At 44.6% G+C, this 20,434-nt stretch overlaps 1 protein-coding gene across 8 annotated transcripts in view; it reads left to right on the forward strand.

The window, feature by feature from the left end:
- The window catches only part of LOC146338639 (ubiquitin carboxyl-terminal hydrolase 12-like), a 68,811-nt gene extending 52,973 nt beyond the window's left edge, over window positions 1-15,838 (forward strand). For 6 of the 8 annotated variants that reach the window (XM_084814182.1, XM_084814183.1, XM_084814187.1 and 3 more), the window contains 2 exons: window positions 3,670-3,748; window positions 12,574-15,838. In XM_084814182.1, the coding sequence (XP_084670308.1) occupies window positions 3,670-3,748; window positions 12,574-12,675 (181 nt within the window). In that variant the 3' untranslated portion in view covers window positions 12,676-15,838. Of the gene's footprint in view, window positions 1-3,500; window positions 3,749-7,592; window positions 7,657-12,573 lie in introns of all 8 variants that reach the window. The other 2 variants (XM_084814181.1, XR_014784864.1) reach the window with 2 other exon arrangements.
- Window positions 15,839-20,434: the final 4,596 nt, after the last annotated feature.

The following is a 20,434-nucleotide window of genomic DNA, read 5'->3' on the forward strand; positions in this document are numbered from 1 at the left end:
GCATACTGCCTCTGATATTGGAGGTAGCATATAGCTATCAGGACTAGTAGATAGCCTTCTCCTCCAGGAATTTGTCCAAACACCCTATTAAATCCATCCAAACCGGTGGCCATTATTATATGTTGTGGTGGCGAATTCCATAGCTTGACTCTGTGCTGTGTGAAGAACTACTTCCTTTTGCCTGTGCTGAATCTCCCACCAATCAGCTTCATGGAATGACCCCAGGTATTATGAGAGAGGGAGAAAAATGTCTCCCTATCCACTTTCTCCACACCATGCATAATTTTCTACATTTCCATCATGTCTCCCCTCAGCCTCCTTTTCACCAAGCTAAACAATCCCAGCTGTTGTAAACTTCCCCCATAGGGGAAATGCTTCAGCCCCTTGGTCATTTTAGTTGCCCTTTTCTGCACTTTTTCCAGCTCTACAATATCCTTTTTTAGGTGTGTACACAGTATTCTAAGTGTGGTCACACCATAGATTTGTATAGGGGCAGTCTGATATTGGCAGCTTTATTCTCAATTCCTTTCCTAAGGTGGCTTTTAGCCCTTGACCTAGTCATTTTCTCTGGCCTCCCCGATTACATTTTATTGGACAGTTCCGGGTTTTTAGCTACAATTGTGTTTTAGATCTTTGTTACTATCTAAGCTAGATGTTCTGTTGCTGGTGTTGGCTGATTTGTTGATTTTATTCATTTTTGCTGTTTTTATTGTATGGAACTTCATGGCGTAAGCTGCCTTGCGAGGGCTTTTGCCCTGAAAGGCAGCCTAGAAATATGTTAAATACATAAATAAAATAAATAAGAGCTCTGCTGGATTGGGTCAGAGGACCATTTTGCCATGTGTTCTGTTCCTGGCAGTACCAGAGCAGGTTCAAGGCAGGGAGGCAGCTGCCCTCCATGATTTTAGCTAACTGTAGTCAGTTGTATCCTCCCTCTGCCATGGAAGTCCCATTTAGCTGTCATGGCTAAGAGCCATTCATACGACACCCCCCCCCCCCTTCCTCTGTGAGTTGGCCCAATTCCCTTTTAGTTGCCTCAGGCAGCTGATGTTGGGTGTCATGAAAGGGCAGCAATTTGTTACTTAATTAAGGGTGCAGTCCTATGTGTGTTTTGACAGAGAAACATCCTACAACTTCCAGCGTTCCCCAGCCAGCTGCTGGCTGGGGAATGCTGGGAGTTATAGGATGTTTCTCTGTCGAAACACGCATAGGATTGTGCCTTCATTCATTCACTCTTTACGTCCCAGGAGAAGCGCTTGTGGGATTTTCTGCCTCAGGTGGCCAGCCTTGGGTAATATGCACCTTACCTTTGGTTGGGGAGGGGAAGTGAACATTTGCTGCTTGGCCTCAGGCAGCAGGATATCTTAGGCCAGCCCTGTGGCTAGTGGCCATCTTGTGGCAGCAAATTCCATATGTCTATTCCCAGGAGGCTGCTGTGCCCTTTGAAAAAGGCAGCCACTCACTCACTAGCATCTCCCCCCCCCCCCACTAAGAACATATCTCACATTCTCTTACATCAGCCTTTCCCAACCTGGAGCCCTCCGGATGCGTTGGACTACAATTCCCATCACTCCCAGTCAGCATGAAGGGGTATAATCAAGGATCATGTCATATAGCCTTTCCCATCCTGGCACCTTCCAACAACTCCCATAGAATCATAGAATAGTATTTATTTATATATATCGAGTCCAGCCTGCTCCTCAATGCGGGAGTCCCAAGTCAAAGCATCCCTGACAGATGGCCAGCCAGCATGAATGACATGATCCTTGATCACAACCCTTCATGGCAAGTCCTTAAAGGAAATCCTCCTGCATCTCCATTCCCCTCCCTCCTCCCCTTATGCAAAGTGGTCCCCTTCTGCCCATCCTTTCTCTGGCTCTTCTGTGCCACTCTCCACCAGTTTACCTCCTTTACCATAACTCTGCATCCCCCTGGGATAGTTTAACTCAGGAAAGGCTGTTCGGGACTGGTGACCAGGACGAATGTCCAGTACCTGTTCTATGTTGTTACAGCAGCAGAATGTTTAATACCATCTAAGTTGTACAATCAGTGTAGCTATTTTAAAACACCCCCAAAAAACCTTGGGTTAGATTTCCCCCCCTCCATGCACATTCATTTAATCATTCTCTTCATGTGTGCACATAGATTATGCATGAATGTGTCGCATTGATTGTTTGAAAATGCAGAGTTATTTGTCGAAGCCAAATTATTTGTCGAAGCAGGCTGTTCCACCTTCGAGGAAACAAAATGGAAGTAAACGCTATTTTTGGAACAATGAAGTTATTTAAAGCCGTCCAGTCTGACCAAGGTTTTTATACAGCCAGTGCCACCAGGTGGTTCAACAGTGTATTGTCAAAAATACAGTGTCACTTGATTTTGCTTTATCAGTGTTGAATTACATGGCCTGCCAATTAAACATAGCATAAAGGAGCCAATTTTATGGAACAAAAATGCATTTATAGGATAGGAGGAAAAATTGCTCAGGGACCCTGAAAAATACTACCTCACTCACAATATGCACTGTAAAAGACCTAAATGGGCCTATTTTGTACTGAGTGTTTTGCCAAGCTTCTCCACAGCCCCTGTTGAAATGAGTAGAAGCACAATTCTGCTCTTGCACAACTTATGCTCATTTCAAAACCCTGAGGTTAACTAAGGAGGACCGCTTGGATTCCCTACACCAGCCTTGCCCAAGCTGGGTTCCTTCAGATAAGGGGTGCACAACCTCTGGCCTGTGAGCCTAATCCAGCCCACCAGGCTCCTTGATCCAGCCCATGGACACTCCTGGGATTCCTCCAGGTGCTGCGGGGGAGGAAGCCACCTCAGGCTTCAATTCCTGACACTGAAGATAACAATGAGGATGTGGGTGGTGGGGACTTAGCCTACGCTGTATGCGTGTCCGTGGGGGCGCCACGTGAAGCCTGGTATTCAGCCTCTGCTCCTCCCAGCACTGGCCAAATGCCATTCTCCATGCTGGGAGGAAAACCCCATGCCTCTCCCAGCCCAGAGGGGGCGGGAGTGGGGGAACCAGGGGGCAAGGTGATGACGTCCGCTGATGGCATCCAGCCCATGATGGCCCTGGTGGTGGGTAGTCTGGCCCCCCACCTCAAAACAGTCCTGCACCCCCACGTTAGATGTTTTTCAGCCTTCCATTTTGCCACTGGATACCAGCTGCTGGAAGCCACATCAGGACTGAGCTGTCCCTTGTGGGCTTCCCAAAGGCATCTGGTCGGCTAATGTGGAAAGCAGACGCTGGGCTAGATGGGCCATTGGTCTGATCCACCAGGGCTCTTCCGATTTTCTTATGGGCCGTTTTGTTTGTGAATTGCTACATCAAAGGCAATTCTGCACATAGATTATAGCTGGAAGAATAGGCCTGCCCCTTCCTTGCTTTATACCCCAAATTTAATTTCAGTGTGTGTGTGCTGTTTTGGCCACTGTTCTGTTACTTGTGTTCAATTTTTTTGTTTTGTTTTACATAATTGTGTTCTTTCAAGAAGTGTTGGAAGCCACCTTGGAGAACAGTTGGTTGAAAAGCAGAGGAGAATAATAATAATAATAATAATAACAACAACAACAACAACAATAACAACAATAATACTGTAGGTAAGCTATTGAGGGCCAAGCTTCAATAGCCACCATTAATATAACATCTCTCCTTTGTCACAGTGGGCCAAACCGTGGACATTATATCACCATTGTGAAAAGCCATGGATTTTGGTTGCTATTTGACGATGACATTGTAGAGGTAGGTCTATATCTCACACCATGTTTTGAGGCTCTCGTAAAAACTGTTTTCACGCTTTCGGTTGAAGCCACTTCCATTTCATGTGATTACTTCTTTAAATCGCTAACCATTGCTGAACTGTGATCCCTCCTTGGGTGGGTTGCGCTAGTGCCGCTGCCACTGTTTTGGAACGGGTGGGGTGTTTCTTTTGCTTGTGCTTGGTGGTGGTTGTTTTTTTAGTTCTTTGCTGCTAATGGTCACAGAAGAATCAGGTGCAAAGGAAGGAAAAAGCATGCACAGGAGAGGTGGAAATATCTAAGATGGCTGCCACTGGGATCAGCAGTGGGCATCTCCAAATATTTTGGCTTACAACTCCCATCAGCCCTAGCCAGTATAGCCAGTGGTTAGGAAAGCTGCGAGTTGAAGTCCAGAACATGTGGAGATCTACTTTCTGCCTAACCCTGCCGTAGATGGGCTGCATAAGGAAGGAAAGAAAGAGCAGAAAGTGGGAGAGAGGCGAAGAGAGAGAAAAATTCATAGTGAGCTCCATCCTGAAGGTTGGGTTTTAATGTGGGTCCTGGTCTAGAACAGCTGAATTCTGCTGATACCAGTGATGGTAAGTCTCTGTGTGGTCTTGAATGTGGCTGATATTGAAAAATGACATTTTCTCAGACAGGGTTGCATTGCTAAAGGAAATGGCGTTGTTTCCAGGTTCCCTCATAACCGTGGCGTGCAAACCCACTTCAAACCATGCTTTCAGTCTCTTATTTACAAAGGACTTGCATTAAACATGGTTTGCATTGATGGATATAGAATGCAAAATTGTGGTTAAACCCCAGAAGGCAAGGGGGTGAACACTCTGGAGAGGTAAAAGGGAAGAATTTCCCATTCTTGAGGCTAGTTCTTGATTTGCAAACCATGGTTTACAGGGTGCCTGTGTTACATCTGCACCAGGCAAAGGTGACCCCATTGTCGCTTTTCACTGCTTTCCACAAGAGAAAGGCAATGGAGACTATTCCAAAAAAGGCACTAGATTTAGCCAACACTGCACATACATCTCAATTTCATGGCTATGAAGATGTAACTTTTCCAAAAAAATACGGTGTTGATTCCTGTGGTGTTCATGCCACTAGGGATGAATAGGCAAGCAAAGTGGGGTAGATTGTTACTGTGAAACTTGCAGCTTTACCGGTAGGGGCAAAGTGGAGTGGCTGTGTAAGATTACAAAAAATAACAGTATGCAGGACGGAAGAAGTTCTTCGGCAGCCTGGCTAATTTTCTTTAAGAGCTGTGATTCATGGGATTGGAAAGGAAAATAGGAACCAGTTTTACTTTTCAGATCTTAGTTTGAAAGGTTTTCTCAAGTGCCGGAAAAGTGACAGTTATTCACCGGTTCTGTTTGATCAAAGGCAAAAAAGTGAAAGCATACACAAATGGCAAGGCAGTAATGGAACTAAAAGCAGAAATCACAGGGTGGTGATAAGTAATGCCTTGAGATTAGCACCACATGCTAACCAGCCAGGTAAAAAATTAAATAACTTGTATGAATGGCCAACAGTTAGAATGACAGATCTTCCCAATGCAGCAAGTAGAGCACAGAATTCATGACTATATTTAGGCTGAAGATTGCCAACATTATAATTTCAGCTATTTTTGCCTGTGTTGGGGAAATGAATTCAGGCCCCTGAACAGGAGGTCGTTCAAAAAAAAGTGATTTCTCTCAGAGATCCCTTCCTGTTAGCTTGGCCACCATTTTCTTCTGCCATGATGCCCCAGACACAGTGTAATTCTGGGGCATTGTAGGGGAAGAAATGGCTACCATTCTTCATGGTGGCCGCTGTTTGCTTCATCATAATGCCTTAGAACAGTGGTGTATTCAAGGCATCATAGAGAAAGAAACCAGCAACCAGGCTGCTGAGAGGGGAGCTCTGTTGTTGTCACCAGCACAATTAGGTTTTATAAAGCGTCAGGTACCAATTTTCACTGCCTCGCCATCCCCCCCCCCAAATTTGCTGCCTAAATTGTGCTGTGAGATGCAGGAGCCCTAATATCATGGAGGAGCTGTCACTCATTGGTAGAGCACATGCATTGCAATCAGAAAGTTCCACGTTTGACCCCCAGCATCTCCAGGTCAGCTGAAAAAATCCCGCCTGAAACCCTGGAGAGTCTTTGCTGCCAGTCAGCGTCGACAATACTGGGCTTCCTCCTTCATGCTAGCAAGTTTAAATGGTAGCTCTTCTTTGTTCGCATTTCTAGTGAAAAGCTAAAGCTGGCTGAAGATTTTTTGTTAGTTTTAAATGTGGCTTTCTAATTGCTGTTGAAATAGAACTTAAGTGGGTTCTTTCCCATTCCATTGTGTATCTGTAATCTGTTCCCCAATATCATTCTCCCAAACCATTTTTAATCCTCCTGTTGTTCCGTTATGAGGTGTTATTAACCAGCTGTAGATACGAGAGACTAAACCTTTAGACCTGTCTTGCGAGCTAATACATTCATTTTCGAAGAGGGTGAGAGATCGGGTTGCCTCATTCGTAGTGTTTTTGAAGGAAAGCTTTGTGCTTGAGTGATTTGAAACCAGTTCCTTTCTGTACCTTGTTATTTCTCTTGCAATGTTTCTGTTGAAAGGGGCTCTCCTCCCTGTACGATGTCTCTGCGTCTGTGTATTCCTTTTTCCTCCCAGTGTTTGTATGGCTTGTATTTATCCAGATCGCTGAACTCTGGGTGGTCCAGAAAGGGGATAAGTGGGGATACAGGAGGAGCAAGAATTTTGTTCCAGAAGGCCTACACTCTCAATGCATTTTTAAAGAAGGGATTTTTTACAGTTTCCAGTGCCTTTTTCTTTAGAGATGAAAAAAGGAGAGATCTGATGTTACGGTTCATGGGGGGAAGCTCTATGTCTACCTATGGCGCAGAATAGTCTGCTTGTATTAGTGGTATAACCTGTTTAAGCTGAAAAGAATCATAATACAATTTTAAATTAGGAAAATCGAAGCTTCCACTTTTTGTTGGTCTGTATTTTTATTTATGCATACTTTTTTACCCCCAGTACTAAGTGTTTCCATAACTTTCTGCCAACTGGCTGAAGATTTTTTTGCTAAAACTCAGTGAGTTTTACAAGCTGAACCTGCAGTCAGAAGTAAGCACTGTTGAGTTCAATGGAACTTACTCCCAGGTAGCTGTGCATAGGATTGCAGTCAGGACCCGTAAACGTAATGGTGAGATTTTCTTAGTGGTTTTGGTTTATGTGTTGTTTTGTTTTTTGGATGTCTATGCTTTATGGTGGCGTTTTTAATCAGAGTGTCAGCTGCTTTGGGTATAAATAATTGAAAAGGGGTGCATGTATGTGTGTAATCAATTTCCTGGGGACGTGGGTATCGAGAGCTTCAGCTATTGGGAGTATAGAAATTTTAAAAAATACATAAATAAAGTGATAAGCTTCTGCACTTCAAAATTTATAATTACCCCACTGAGTGTGACCAAGGCAATTTCGGTGCCAAAAGCAGGCCTGAAATCAGATTAAAATGGATCAAGGTAATCACTCTCATCCAAGGATGCCTGGAGCTGCATAGCAACCACCTGCTTGAGCAGCTGCTTTTAACTAGCAGATTGCAACAAGTTGGGTGCGAGTCTAGTATTTCCACTTCATTAAAAAGGCAGCAGTATTTTTCTTTATCAGCTGGCTGTCAGCCTTTCGGTTCTAAAATACACACTTGTCATCTTTTAAATAAGTTGGAGGGTTAGACAGAAGATCTGAAGTGATTGCAGAGGTTTTGTAAGAACAGGCGTATCACTGATCAGGATTTTTGTTTTGGGCGCTTTATTTATATATTTATTACATTTATATCCCACCTTTTTTCTCCTCAAGGAACCCAAGGCAGCGTACATAATCGTCCTCCTCCATTTTATCATCACAACAACAGCCCTGTGAGGTACGTTGGGCTGAGAGTCTATGCCTAGCCCAAAGTCACCCAGTGAACCTCCATGGCCGAGTGGGGACTAGAACCCGGATCTCCCACCTCCCAGTCCAACACTCTCACCACTACCCCACACTGTGCTTTGATTTCCAAAGGAATATGTACAAACTAATTCGAACACCATATTTTCCACTTGCAGATTTAACAGCAATTTTCATACGGCTGAGCTTTAGCTAAAGCTCCTAAATGCTAATGTAGATGGTGAATTGTGGGTTAGGGTGTGTTTCATTCGTCAACTTTGTGGGTGGGGGGAATACCTCTAACAACTAGATCAATTTCTGGCTGAAATCCTAGTGAGGCTTGCAGGCAGAGGAAACTTTGGCAAAATCTATTGGTTGCTGTCAAATCAAGACAGTTATGTTCCACTAAAAAGCATTATGTGGTAGGTGCAGAGAAGAATGGAGCTAATTTGGTACACTGTGGGCTGTGACTTGCACTACATCCCATTTCTTTTAAGATTTTGTGAAAAATTAATGTATTTTTTATTTTGTGGCAACCATTGGTTAAGCAAGTAAGGGTGCAGTCCTATGCATGTTTAGACAGAAAAGAGTCCTCTGCTTCCCAGCATGGCTGGCTGGGCAATGTTGAGAGTCATAAGACTTCTTTCTGTCTCAACCTGCATAGGATTGTGCCCTAAACCTATGCCCCCCACCCCCCGAAGAAGGTTTGGACTTAATGATGGTAGTTTTGATTCGCCTCCCCACTTTCAGTTGTTGTAAACCAGTTTGAGCGCATGTTGGAAAAGCAGCAACGTCATGGGTGGGCGGGTGGGAGTGTCACTTAATGAGTGGTGGCAGTAGTGAGGACCCCTTGTTTCCCAACCCTGCAGGAATCCTGAATGCAGCCTTTACAGAAGGAGCCTGCATTCCCCTGTCTGAGAACTCTCTCCCGCCATTTCCACTCTCACTTAAGCCATGTGGCCTAGCTTCTCCTTTGTGCCATGTGCCGCAACAGGAAGCTTCTCTAAACAGACACTGAGTTCATGAGAAAGCATGGAGTGTCTACACACCAGCCTGAGGGAGGACCATAGTTCAGTGGCAGAGTTAGGGATGTGCATATGAGCAAAACTTGCATTTGTTGAAATTTTCCAAATCCTACCTCAAAGCTAATTCTGTCTCAGATTACGATCTGTTTTTTTTTCTTTCTTTTTGTGTGAAAATGCATGTATATTTTCATGCGTATTTTTCCCCCGTGAACACATTGGTCTTGGAAATGTATGCATTCTTCCCCCATTGATTAAAGCCTATTTGTGCGCATTTCTCAGAAGTACACATTTTTTCTCACACATTTTTCAAATGCATGCATGCTGCTGAATGCAATTTATTTTGTCTGTGGAGTCCGGTTTGGGAGGTGCGAACTGAGTAAATGGTGATAAAAAATGAACTGAAATGAATTTTTCGTACATCGCTACTTAGAGTACATGTTTTGCAGGCAGAAGATCACAGGTTCTGTCCCCTGTATCTCCAGTTAAAGGGATCAGAGAGGGTTAATGGGAAAGTGCCTTCTTTGCCCTGGAACCTGGAATGCTCCCGGGAGTAACAATAGACAATACAAATAGATTGTCACATAGTCTGACCTTGGTATAAGAGAGGATAAAGGGGAGTTCCCATCATAACACTTTATTTTCAAGCCATAGACTTAACATTATATGCTTAGTTCAATAAAAAATGAAAAACAAATCAAGAAAAAGTGATAAAAGCAGAACAAATGGTGTCAGAGAAGGATTTGCTTTGCTTTGCTTTGCTTTCAAAAGAGATTATGAAAATACACATTCAAAAAGTAATACCAGTCTTTTCAAGTTCGATAATTTGTTACAAGTTTAAACCTTCTTTATCTCCCCAATCTTTGATATTTTAATATAATGAATAAACAAAAGGGCTAGGAAAAGCACTACGGAAAAATTATGGATTTTGATAGATGATAATTTATCAAAATTATAAGGCATTTTGTCTTATCAGGAGGTACCTTAATCTAATAGGAAGTATTAAACCTCCTGTGTTCCAGTATTTCCAATGGAGTCATATTATTGAGATATTAATTTGAAAATACATTGGGTTGAATCCAGATATCTGCTGGATTCTGCAAAACGGCAGGTGGAAGCTGGCTTTCTTCAACCCCACCCCCCATGCTTCCTTGAGGGTCAGGGCACCCTGCCAAGTGGGGTGAGCTTTGGCACAGAGGGGCTGATGGGGAAGGAAGAGGTTGTAGGAAATCGGGCGGAGGCACTTCCTGTCAGTGGAGCAAAAGGTGCCTTCGGACAACTTCTTCCCTCGCCCCCCTCAGCAACCCCGCCCCCGGTGCCACAGCCCCACTCTGCTTATCACGCTCCCCCAGCCATCTTCAGAAGGCTTTGTGGCCCATTGGGGAGAGGAGGGGGTAGGAAAGTCGACTTCTGTTCATCCTCTTCCACAGGTGGATATCTGAGTCCAACCCAATACTGTTAGAGAAAACAGCATTTTCATCATTAATAGGCAGGGCTTGCACAAAAGGTCTGTTAAGTAAAATCTGTATTTCATTATTAAATCTGCCTGACACCACTAATACATTCATGAGGAAGTAGAAGAGGGACTTGAATCAAGATATGTCACGAACCTAGATATGTCTAGTAAAGAGCAGTGTTGGATATTGAAAATTATGCTCCCAAGACTATTATCTGCCCATTTTAAAATATATTTTTACAAACCCTCAATGTCAGTGATACTTAATATCAGCATAGTTGTATTTATCAAACACACATTTTTTTGTTGTCACTGTAGTTTGATGCATGCAGATTTCCTTCTTTTCGTTTTATTTTTCCCATTTCTGAGGAACTGAAATTATTGCATTTATTTATTACATTCCTGTACCGCCCAATAGCCAAAGCTATTATTTGACACCCAAAAACAGCTTTGTTACGTCACCTTAAGGGCCTTGTCAATGAAAGAGATTTGGACATGGTCAGTCTTCTTAACTGTAGCCAAGCTGTGCGTGGCAGCTAATTGGAAAAAAATCTCTTGAGTCCCTCAGTTTCTGAATGGTGTCATAAGATCTGGAACTTTGTTATGCTTAGCTGGTGTGATCCCACAGAATGTTCCATTACCCAGGAGATTAAACAGTTTGCAGTCCAGCCCCTGTGTGGGAAGGGAACATTGTCAGTTTGGCTAGGATTGATACCTAATTTAAGGTCAAACTAAAGCGGTCCCTCAACAGAGGGAAGATAAGGGACAAGGGACTCAGAAACAAGGAGGTTGAAGAGGAGTTTGGAGTAGGCAGTTAACTTAGAGAGAGGAACCTGAAGGAAGGGCAGTAGAATGTAGGGATGTACGAAAGTCACTTACCTTTCCGCGGATTATGTTTATGGTGGGGGGGGAGGCGTTCTGTCCCTCCCCCCGGAATCCTCGACATGGGGAGAGGCGATCCGGTCCTCCCCCCCGGAATCCTCGACGGCCGGCTGTGCTCCGCGGTGGCTCCGCGGAGCAGCCGGCCAGGCCCAGCCCAGGCCAGAGCCGTCCGCAGCCGGATTTCCGGCCACGGAGGGCTCTGGGTAAAACAAACAAACAAAAACCACGTACGCAAATGGCAGCAGCTACAGCCACCGCCATTTGCGTTCCTTATTTCTCCCTGTCTTAGTCTACGTAAATATTTACATAGACTATTACAGCGAAAATACAGGGGAACGCAAATAGCGTAGCGGGCGTTATTTGCGTCCCTTTTTGATTTGCCGTTTTAGCCTACGTAAATATTTACGTAGGCTAAAACGGCAAATAAAAAAGGAACGCAAATAGCGCCTGCTACGCTATTTCCGTTCCCCTTTGTTTTCACCGTAATAGTCTACGTAAATATTTACATAGACTAAGACGGGGAAAAATAAGGAACGCAAATGGCGGTGGCCGTAGCCGCCGCCATTTGCATACACATTTTTTTTTTTAACCCAGCCATGATAGGCTACGTAAATCTTTACGTAGCCTATCACATCCCTGTAAAAAAAAAAAACAACAACACCTCCAGACTGCAAATGGCGGCGGTGGCAGCCAGTCAGAAGACCAGCAGCCGCCGCTACCGAAGCCGCTGCTGGAGCCGCCACCACCCCAGGTAAGTCCGCCCCAGGTAAGTCTCGTCCGGGGGGGGATCCGCGGGGGGGTGGAGGCCGTTCCGCCACAGATTTCGGGGGGCCGAATGCACTGGCATTCGGCCTCACCGAGATCCGTGGCGGAATTCTCTGACATCCCTAGTAGAATGAGGCTTGAGGGAAAGGACTTTGAAGAAATTTCGCAGCAGTCAAGATGAGGAGGGCTGTGTACTGTGTGGTGCAAATGTATAATAAAAATGTACTTGTTTTTAGATGCTGCAGACATGTGATGCAGTAGGTAGCGTCCTAGAAGATGTATTGGGGAAGTGTCTTTTCTAGGTGGTACCTGATGCCTACAGATTTTGCAAGTCTTTCTATTAATAACTAACATTTCAAAAACTGCCGCCTGACTAATCGGGGCAACTTTTTTGACTAGTAAAAGAATGTTACAGTGCAGTCCTGTATGTGACTACTCAGAAGTAAGTCCTGTTGAGTTCAGAGGGGCTTACTCCCAGGTGAGTATAGGATTGAGATCGTAATAGATTAATTTTATTAAGTGCCATTAAGTCCTCATCTGATAGACTAAATGGGGTAATGTATGGTTAATGATCCAATTAAAGCGGCTGGTTGGCTTATCCAGTGGAGTATTTGAAAGTTTTAATGTGGATTTATTCTGATGTTGACTTCCATGCCCCACTGTCCACCCCCTGGAAAATAATTCACTTACAATAAGAGAACATAAGAATGCTAGGTGAGAAGAAATAGCTGGTGGTGCTAACATATAAACGTATGTATCCTAATCTGATTATTGCCTTAAATTGCAGAAAATCGACGCTCAAGCAATTGAAGAATTCTATGGGTTAACATCAGACATTTCCAAAAACTCAGAATCTGGATATATTCTCTTCTACCAATCAAGGGACTAAGACAATACATTTTAAAACACCTTACAGGTGTACAAAAGAAGGGATCAAGGCTGTGCCCAGGCAGGACATCGTAGTGATAGTAAAACCAATTCCTTAACATTGCCATAAGACCCCAGGAGATCAACAGGAGATTAGCTGGACCCTTTCCACAAGGAAGACGACTGCCATTACCAAGGATACATTTTGCTCTGGTTTTCTTTCTGGGCTATTTTATACGTGCTAATTTCCAAAATCTATGTTACCTCTACTTGAAACCTGGCTGCTTAATTGTTCAAGAACCAAGGAAGGTGTCCTTGAAGTAGCATTGTGGGATTTGTTCACGTTTCAGTGACGGCCTGAGACTTTCCCTTGGTTTCTTTTGTTGTCATTTTTCTGTATTCTAGCAGAATGATTTAAATCGTCAGTGTTGGCTGCAGACTGGTTTTACGATATGAGCAGGAGGAAGTTGCTGCCTGGTTTTGGTGGCTCAGGACATCAGGATTGCTGCCAAGTGAAGTCATGTTGGAAGCATCACACCTTTAATTTTATGAATGGGAAAAGGACAAAAAGTTGATGTTTCTAAAGCATTATGAATTTCCTCGAAGGTGTCATCTTGATTTCAGATAACACTATTTATTCTACGTTTCCCCCGCTCTTTTGTCTGTCTCTTTCCCCAAATCTCCTTGAAAAGTAATTTTTATATGCTTTATAATCTGTTATACTTGTTTTTGTTAGTGGTTTTGACTCAGAGCCACAATATTGCAGAATCCAGAGGAGCAAAGAAATAGATGCAAGTCTTTGGAGTCATGTCAAGTATAAAAGCTGAACTTGCTGTATTTGTTGGAGCTATTATATAAGCCAGAAGTGCCCTCTACTGAAACAGGATCTGTTTAGTGTTCATTTCACTGTATAATAAATTCTACACAGACATAGAAGCAACTTTAGAAATAGTTCTACGTGCTATAAATGCTCATTAAGCAACACTAATTGTGAGGGTTAACTGATGTGATCATTTTTGTCTTGGAAACAATGGAGGTTTGAAAAGAAACCATTCAGGTGAACATGTACCAATGCCTTCGGAAGCATTCCTTTTAATCTGTTGACCTTTTGCCTCTGAATAATTGTAGCCCAGTTCTTATTCTGCTGCTGCATCAACAGAGGAAAATAAGGCAATCTTACAAAGGCTGAATTAGTGTTGAGTTGGCAACTTTATATATTGCAATTCCAAGAATTATTAGAAAGAATATGTGCAATTGAGAAGACTCTGCAAGCATTATTTAACTTCATTTGAAAATAGTTTTTAGCTATGTCCCAGTTACTGTTGCCTACTTAAAAGATCACACTGATCTAGTAACCAGTTTTGGGTGTGGGAACTTTTGATGTGCCTCCATAGTATCTTCACCTGGGATGTGTCACGAATTTACCTAAATTGAGAGAGACATTTTGTGGAGGCTACATTGGGGCGGGGGGACAACTCCACAGATCAGCGCCCTCTGTTGCAATGAATAGGAAACAGGCAGAGGAGCTCCATGTGGGCACCAGTGTATATACGGAGCTCTGGATTGGGGCAGATGAGTGGAAATGGAGACATGGCTTTCCATTTTGTTATAACACTAAAGCTGTGTCTGCTTGTCCCAAAGCAGCCCTCTATATAATGCACATTGGCAACTGCCAAGGAGATCTACTTGATGCAATTCCATAACTTGTTCTGTTTTTACCAAAAAATTGAGTTTGTCCAAACAGCACATCACATATTCTTCATCTTCTTACAGTAGCTGGTTATGACATCTTGCCGTTTTCTTTTCTGTACCCAATGGCTTTCCATTAGTGATGCATTCTACTGTACAAACAAACAAAAAATGTTTTCAGAACTGGGTTCAAGTTTCAGTATTCACATCCTCAAATTACTTCAGAAAGAAAATAGACATGGTTGATTTATAATGTCTAATATGCAAACTTACTCTTTTCTTCAGAGGTTGTCATCCCTAATAAAATAACTGTTGACAACTGGTTGATGAAACTGCATTACATGTGAATTTTCCCTTTACTAGAAATCCTCTTGAAAACCCAAACTGGGGTCAATAACCGATATCTGTCATCTTACAGGCCTTGGGGTGGGGTGGGAAGGCACCAAGCGTAAAGGTGCAGACGCTAAACAAATATGGCAAAGTAACATAGGAGAACACTAAACTTGTATTTTGTATATTTGGCGATAATGTTTTTACAAATAAAATTACCTGACTTGAGAAACTGAGAGAGATAATATTGAAAGATATATACTATAGATTAAAAGTGCAATTTTGCTACAGATTTCTAAGGGATTAAATTGGAAGAGAGTGGTGTGATGTTACTTCTGTAAAATAAATGACCTCCAAATGACTCCAATAAAGGACAAGTATGGTGAAATGCCTCGTGTGTGTGTGTGTGCGTGTTTAACTGAATATGAGCTTAAATGCCAGATTGGTGCTGATGTTTATTATTACATTTTTTGCTGCTTTTCCTTCAAGGACCTGAAGGTGATATACATGGGGTGGGGCTACCATTGATAGCCTTCTCCTCCCTGAATTAGTCTAATCCGCTTTTAAAGCCATCCAGATTGGTCATCTACATCTTAAAGCCATCAACACCTTGTGGTAGCCAGTTCCATAGTTTAACTATGTGCTGTGTGGCCAGGTCCTTCCTTTTAATTGTCCTGAATCCCCCAACAATCAGCATTATTGGAAACACCTTGCCGAATTCTGTACACCTCTATATTCACATTTTTCCTAAGTTAAAAAGCCTCAAATGTTGTAATCTTGCCTCATCAGGGAGTTACTCCCGCCCTTGATAATTTTAAGGTGCAATCCTATGCATGTTTAGACAGAAAAAAGTCCTACAACTCCCAGTTGTAGGACTTTTTTTCTGTCCAAACGTGCATAGAATTGAGGCCTTAGTTGCCCTTTTCTGCAATGACGTAGCCGTAAAGAGCTCCAGGCTACAGCAGGTGCTGCCATGGAGCGGGCTGTGTAAGTGACAGCTAGGGATGTACGAATCCCCTACCTGCCAGTCCGGAGGGGAGGCAATCTGTTCCTACCCCCAGAATCCTTGTTGGCCGGCTCCGCTCTGTGGTGATTCCACAGAGGCGCCGGCTGGCTTCGAAGCGCCAGCAATATAGCCGCCATGCCGTATCGCTGGCCGAAGGGGACTTGACTGACTGCAGATGCAAATAGTGTCCAGGACGCCATTTGCAGCCGTAAAGGCCTTAGTTTAAGGCTAATGCAGCCGTAAAATAGCTGCATTTACCTTAAACTAAGGCCTTTACGGCCACAAATGGCGTCCTGGACGCCATTTGCATCCGCAGTCAGTCCCCTTCAGCCAGCAATACGGCATGACGGCTGCATCGCTGGCAATCTGGAGCTGGAGGATCTGGCCAAAGAGGATTCTGCGGGGAGGTGGAGGTAAGTCTTCCATTCCACCATGGACTCCGGGGGGGCTGGATGGAGTCCGTGGCGGAATTCTCCACCACCCCCAGTGACAGCGTCCTGTGTTGCATCAGATATAAAGGCATAGGTTTTGTAGAATTTAAGGAGCGATACAAGGTTGACCTATCCAAACCTTTGTTGTCCACGAGGTCCTCCACCCAAATTTACGGAGGCTGTTGTGAAGAAAGAACATGTTGATGAAGCCCTGAGCGCTGGTGCGGTGGCCTCATGCGTTCTTTCAAGAGCTGCCTCTGACAGTCTTTCACCGGGTTCCCCCAAATGAACATCGCCCTCCTCAGGAGCCACTGCGCCAGAGAGCAGTGCTGCCACAGGGGTGCCAACCAGAGGTGCCGTCAAGGCTTCCGTGGATTTGTTGTGTGCTGTGTAACATTTTCTCTGCCATGCTCGGGTGTAGTGGTGGCAGGTTGCGCTGGGGCTTCGCTCCCGCACTTTTCTTGAAGCTGGCCCCCAGCCAGGTCGCAGTCTGCTAGGGGAGGAGGGAGCAGAGGAAGGGAGTGTGGGCAGCTGGCGGCTGACTCTCCTACCACGCAGAGCTCCCGCAAAGGGGGCGGGAGAGGGAGCCTGAGGGAGCACGGCAGCCTCCTCTCAGCACCCCCTGTTCTCCTCAGCTCTCAGCTTCTCCACCCATCCCTGCTCCATGCCTCTGCCTGCGTGCCCGGTGCTGCCCTTGTCATCCTGCAGCACCAGCCACCTGTTCAGGGCTGCTGCTGGCCACAGCGGGAGCGTGGCGAGGGCACTGCCACCATTGTTTACTTGTGGGCCAGGGCAGATGGCTGGAAGAGCCCTAGAGCTGCTGCTATTGCTTGCAGCAGCCAGTAGCAACCCTGATGGTCTTTAAACACATTTGTTAAGTAAAGCAGCTTTTCTCTTGTTCTCCCTCTTCTTCCTCCCACCATCACACACTCATTTCCTCCATATATTTGCTTTGCGCTTACTTGAGAGTAAGCCCCCAGACTTGAGAGTAAGCCCCATGGCCGTGAGGCTTGATTCTGTCCATATGATAGGGTTACTATTTTATCTGAGGTAGGAAAAAAAATACATCATCATTGTTGTCCATATCTGATGTTTTATTTATTTAATTAATAGATTGGATGTATAGTCTACTTCATCCCAAAGGCTCAGGGCTGTTAACAATATGCTAATCAATCAACTTTGTCTTTCCCTGTTGCTGGTCACCAAAAAGCCGTTTGAACAAAACATGTCTTCAGCTGCTTCCGGAAGATGCACAGACTTTGGTGTTTACAATATATGTGGTACTTTACAGAGAATCATCAGCAAAAAAAGTCAGATCTCAGCCCCTAGAAGCTTACAATCTAAATTTAAATTCAATTTGTAATCTAAAGTTACATAGCTGTTTGAAACTTATTTTTTGATTATACAAGCTATTATTATCATTACCATGTTCTCCTTTTTCCTCACACCATTTAGAAATAATGTGCCTTTAGGAAGCAAGGGTGTGGAGATGTGAATGGCCTAGGCCCTTGTCCTCCTCCTGAAAATATGCTCCCATTGTTTTGTACCTTTTATTTAAAAGCACACATAAAGCTGATTTACATACCCTTAACTGAGGTTGCAGGGGGGGGGGGGCATTACTGCATCACCCTTAAAACTCCTGATGTTTGAACTTGTTCTTGGCAGTTCTCCAAACTGTACCCCAGTACCAGCAGCCAGAGCCGGCTAGAGCACCATCCTATCGCGCTCCCACAATCCCAGGGCAGGAAAGGAGAACAGGGCCACAGCGATACTCCAGCTCCCTCAGTAAGTGTGTTTAGGATTGGTGCCTTTTTGTGCTTTACAGTGGGGGGGTGGAGAAATTTTATGGAAAAGTTTCTTTCACATCTTGATGAACGTGAAAAAGTTGGAGGCAGATGGGTGGTGCAAATGAGAAGCAAGAGCCAGTGTGGTGTAGTGGCGAGAGTGTTGGCCTGGGAGCTGGGAGATCCGGGTTCTAGTCCCCACTCGGCCATGGAAGCTCACTGGGTGACTTTGGGTCAGTCACACACTCTCAGCCCAACCTACCTCACAGGGTTGTTGTTGTGAGGATAAAATGGAGAGGAGGAAGATAATGTAAGCCGCCTTGGGTTCCTTGCAAGAGGAATAAAGGTGGGATATAAATGCAATAATAAATAAATAAATAAAAAGATTATGTCATGTTCAGCCATTGAATTATTAATATTCATTGTAAGAGTTGGTTTGCGCCAGTTTTTAGGATTCATCACACCATCCTATGCGTGTCTACTCAGAAGTCAGTCCCACTACGTTCAGTGGCCAATCGGGCTTTCTCCCTGGTAAGTGTGCATAGGGCGGCAGCCTTAGCTGCCTTCCCAAGATCTCTGTAAATTTAATTCGAAATAAAGACCCACTGGATTGCACTGTTAATTCTTGAACATTAATTTCTACAGTAAGCGGAATTGCCAGATCCAACCTGCTCTGTCAGCTCCAATTTTTGGTACAAGGTTGGCATGTACCTGGGCAAACAAACCCCGGTTGAGGGGAGGGAAACAGGGAAAAATCAGTGGTGGGGAGGGGAGAAAGAAGAGGTGTATGTGTGTGTGCGTGTGTGCGTAGTTCAATCCAGCTGGGTGTGTGGACGTTTCTGTTGGGGGCAGGGGGAGATATAATGAAGGAGCTTAGGGAAGGCTAATGGGTACTGTTGGGGTGCTAAGGGAGTGTGCAAGGGGGCTGCTTAAATGGGAAGGGATCTGTCCATGAGGGCTGAGTTGAGAGGGGGAAGCTTCCATAGAGTATCATATTTTGAAAACCCAAAATGTTTGTGTTTGAGTGAGTGGGTGAAAGAGATTTTAACACCCCTGCATTTTTTCTTGGACGTCCAGTTGAAATACCCTTGCCTTACTCTCATCTGCACTGTTTTTGGATCCCAGATGAAGGCTGTATATCTTACAAGGTTCATAGAAATCATAGAATCATAGGGTTGGAAGGGGCCTACAAGTCCACTGAGCCCAACCCCCTGCTCAATGCAGGAAGCCTGATTCCCAGGCGGTCTCCCATCCAAGGACTAACCAGGGCTGACCCTGCTTAGCTTCCGAGATCAGGCACATTTCTCTTGCTGCTACCAGCACTTCCACTCATACTCTTAGAAGGGGGCGTGGCTGTGACTGTCATGAAGGGACTCCGCACTTCTGAATTTGCCACTACACTACCGGCCACGCTTGTGGACTTCTCACCTGGGGGGGGGGGTCACCCACACAGCCTTAACCAGTTTCTAATGAGGAGCAGGTCTGGAAAGCTTAGACTTCTGTGTATGTGTGTTCCTATGCTTAGGTGGAGATGCAGCAGCAGCAAGATGAACGCGCTGTTTGGATTCTTGACCTGGAACATGTCAGCTTCTCAGGAATCCTCATTGCTAGAGGTAGGCAACTTGTGGCTCTCCAGATGTTCTGGCTGCAAATCCCATGAGCCCTAGCCAGAATAGCCAATGGGGAGGGATCATGGGAGCTGTAGGCCAAAATATCTGAGGGCCACAATTTGCCCACTCCTGATCTAAGCAAGACATAATCATGGCCATAGATCCCTAAGCGGTTCTGTCAAAAACTTAAGTACAAAACTATCTTCTCAAACAAAATGTGGCTCTCAAGGCTTCTTTCATCCTTTGCCCTCCTTATTTAACCGCCCCCCCAAAAAAACCTCTCCACCACCCATCACCCAGTGAAGTGTTGAGTAAAAAGAATAGGAAAAAATAGCAACAACTGTGAATGTCAGTCACTAAAAGCTCTGTTGCTAATTATACTGCAGCAGCCAGAGAAAATAACTTGAAAGGCTTGAGAAGTTTTCTGGAAGAATGCCCAGCTCTTCTTGTCTTCAAGCATCTGCCTTTTGAGTATTGGGATTTCTGGTGCCATAAAATCACCCCGGAAGTTCCACAGTAGGAAGGGGGGAACTTTTTCAATGGCTCCGTGGTGGAGCATGTTCTGTGTGCTGAGAAATCCCCAGCTTCCCTTCCAGCTTCTCATGTTAAAGCAGCCCCAGCTAGCACCACCAATAGTCGGGGATGGTGGGAGTTGTAATAGCCCAACAACATCTGGGGCCCCCACAGGTTCTGCACTAGTGTCTTGAAAGATATCAGATAGCCATGGAAAGACCCCTGCCTGGGTCTATGGAGAGCTGCTGATATTCAGTGTAGACAGTACAGGGCAAAGACAGACCTGTATGATGGAATGATAGAACAGGAACCTGAGAATGGGGAAGTATCTGGGATGTATGCAGATTTTATAAATGAAGTCTTGAGGGGCAACTTTGTGTGTGCATGGGGGGACCTTACAGGACAAGAGTTGAAAGCC

Source organism: Heloderma suspectum, chromosome 9 (genome assembly GCF_057233095.1).
Source record: "Heloderma suspectum isolate Gila_16-S chromosome 9, 16-S_ref, whole genome shotgun sequence".
Taxonomy (NCBI): Eukaryota; Metazoa; Chordata; class Lepidosauria; order Squamata; family Helodermatidae; genus Heloderma; species Heloderma suspectum.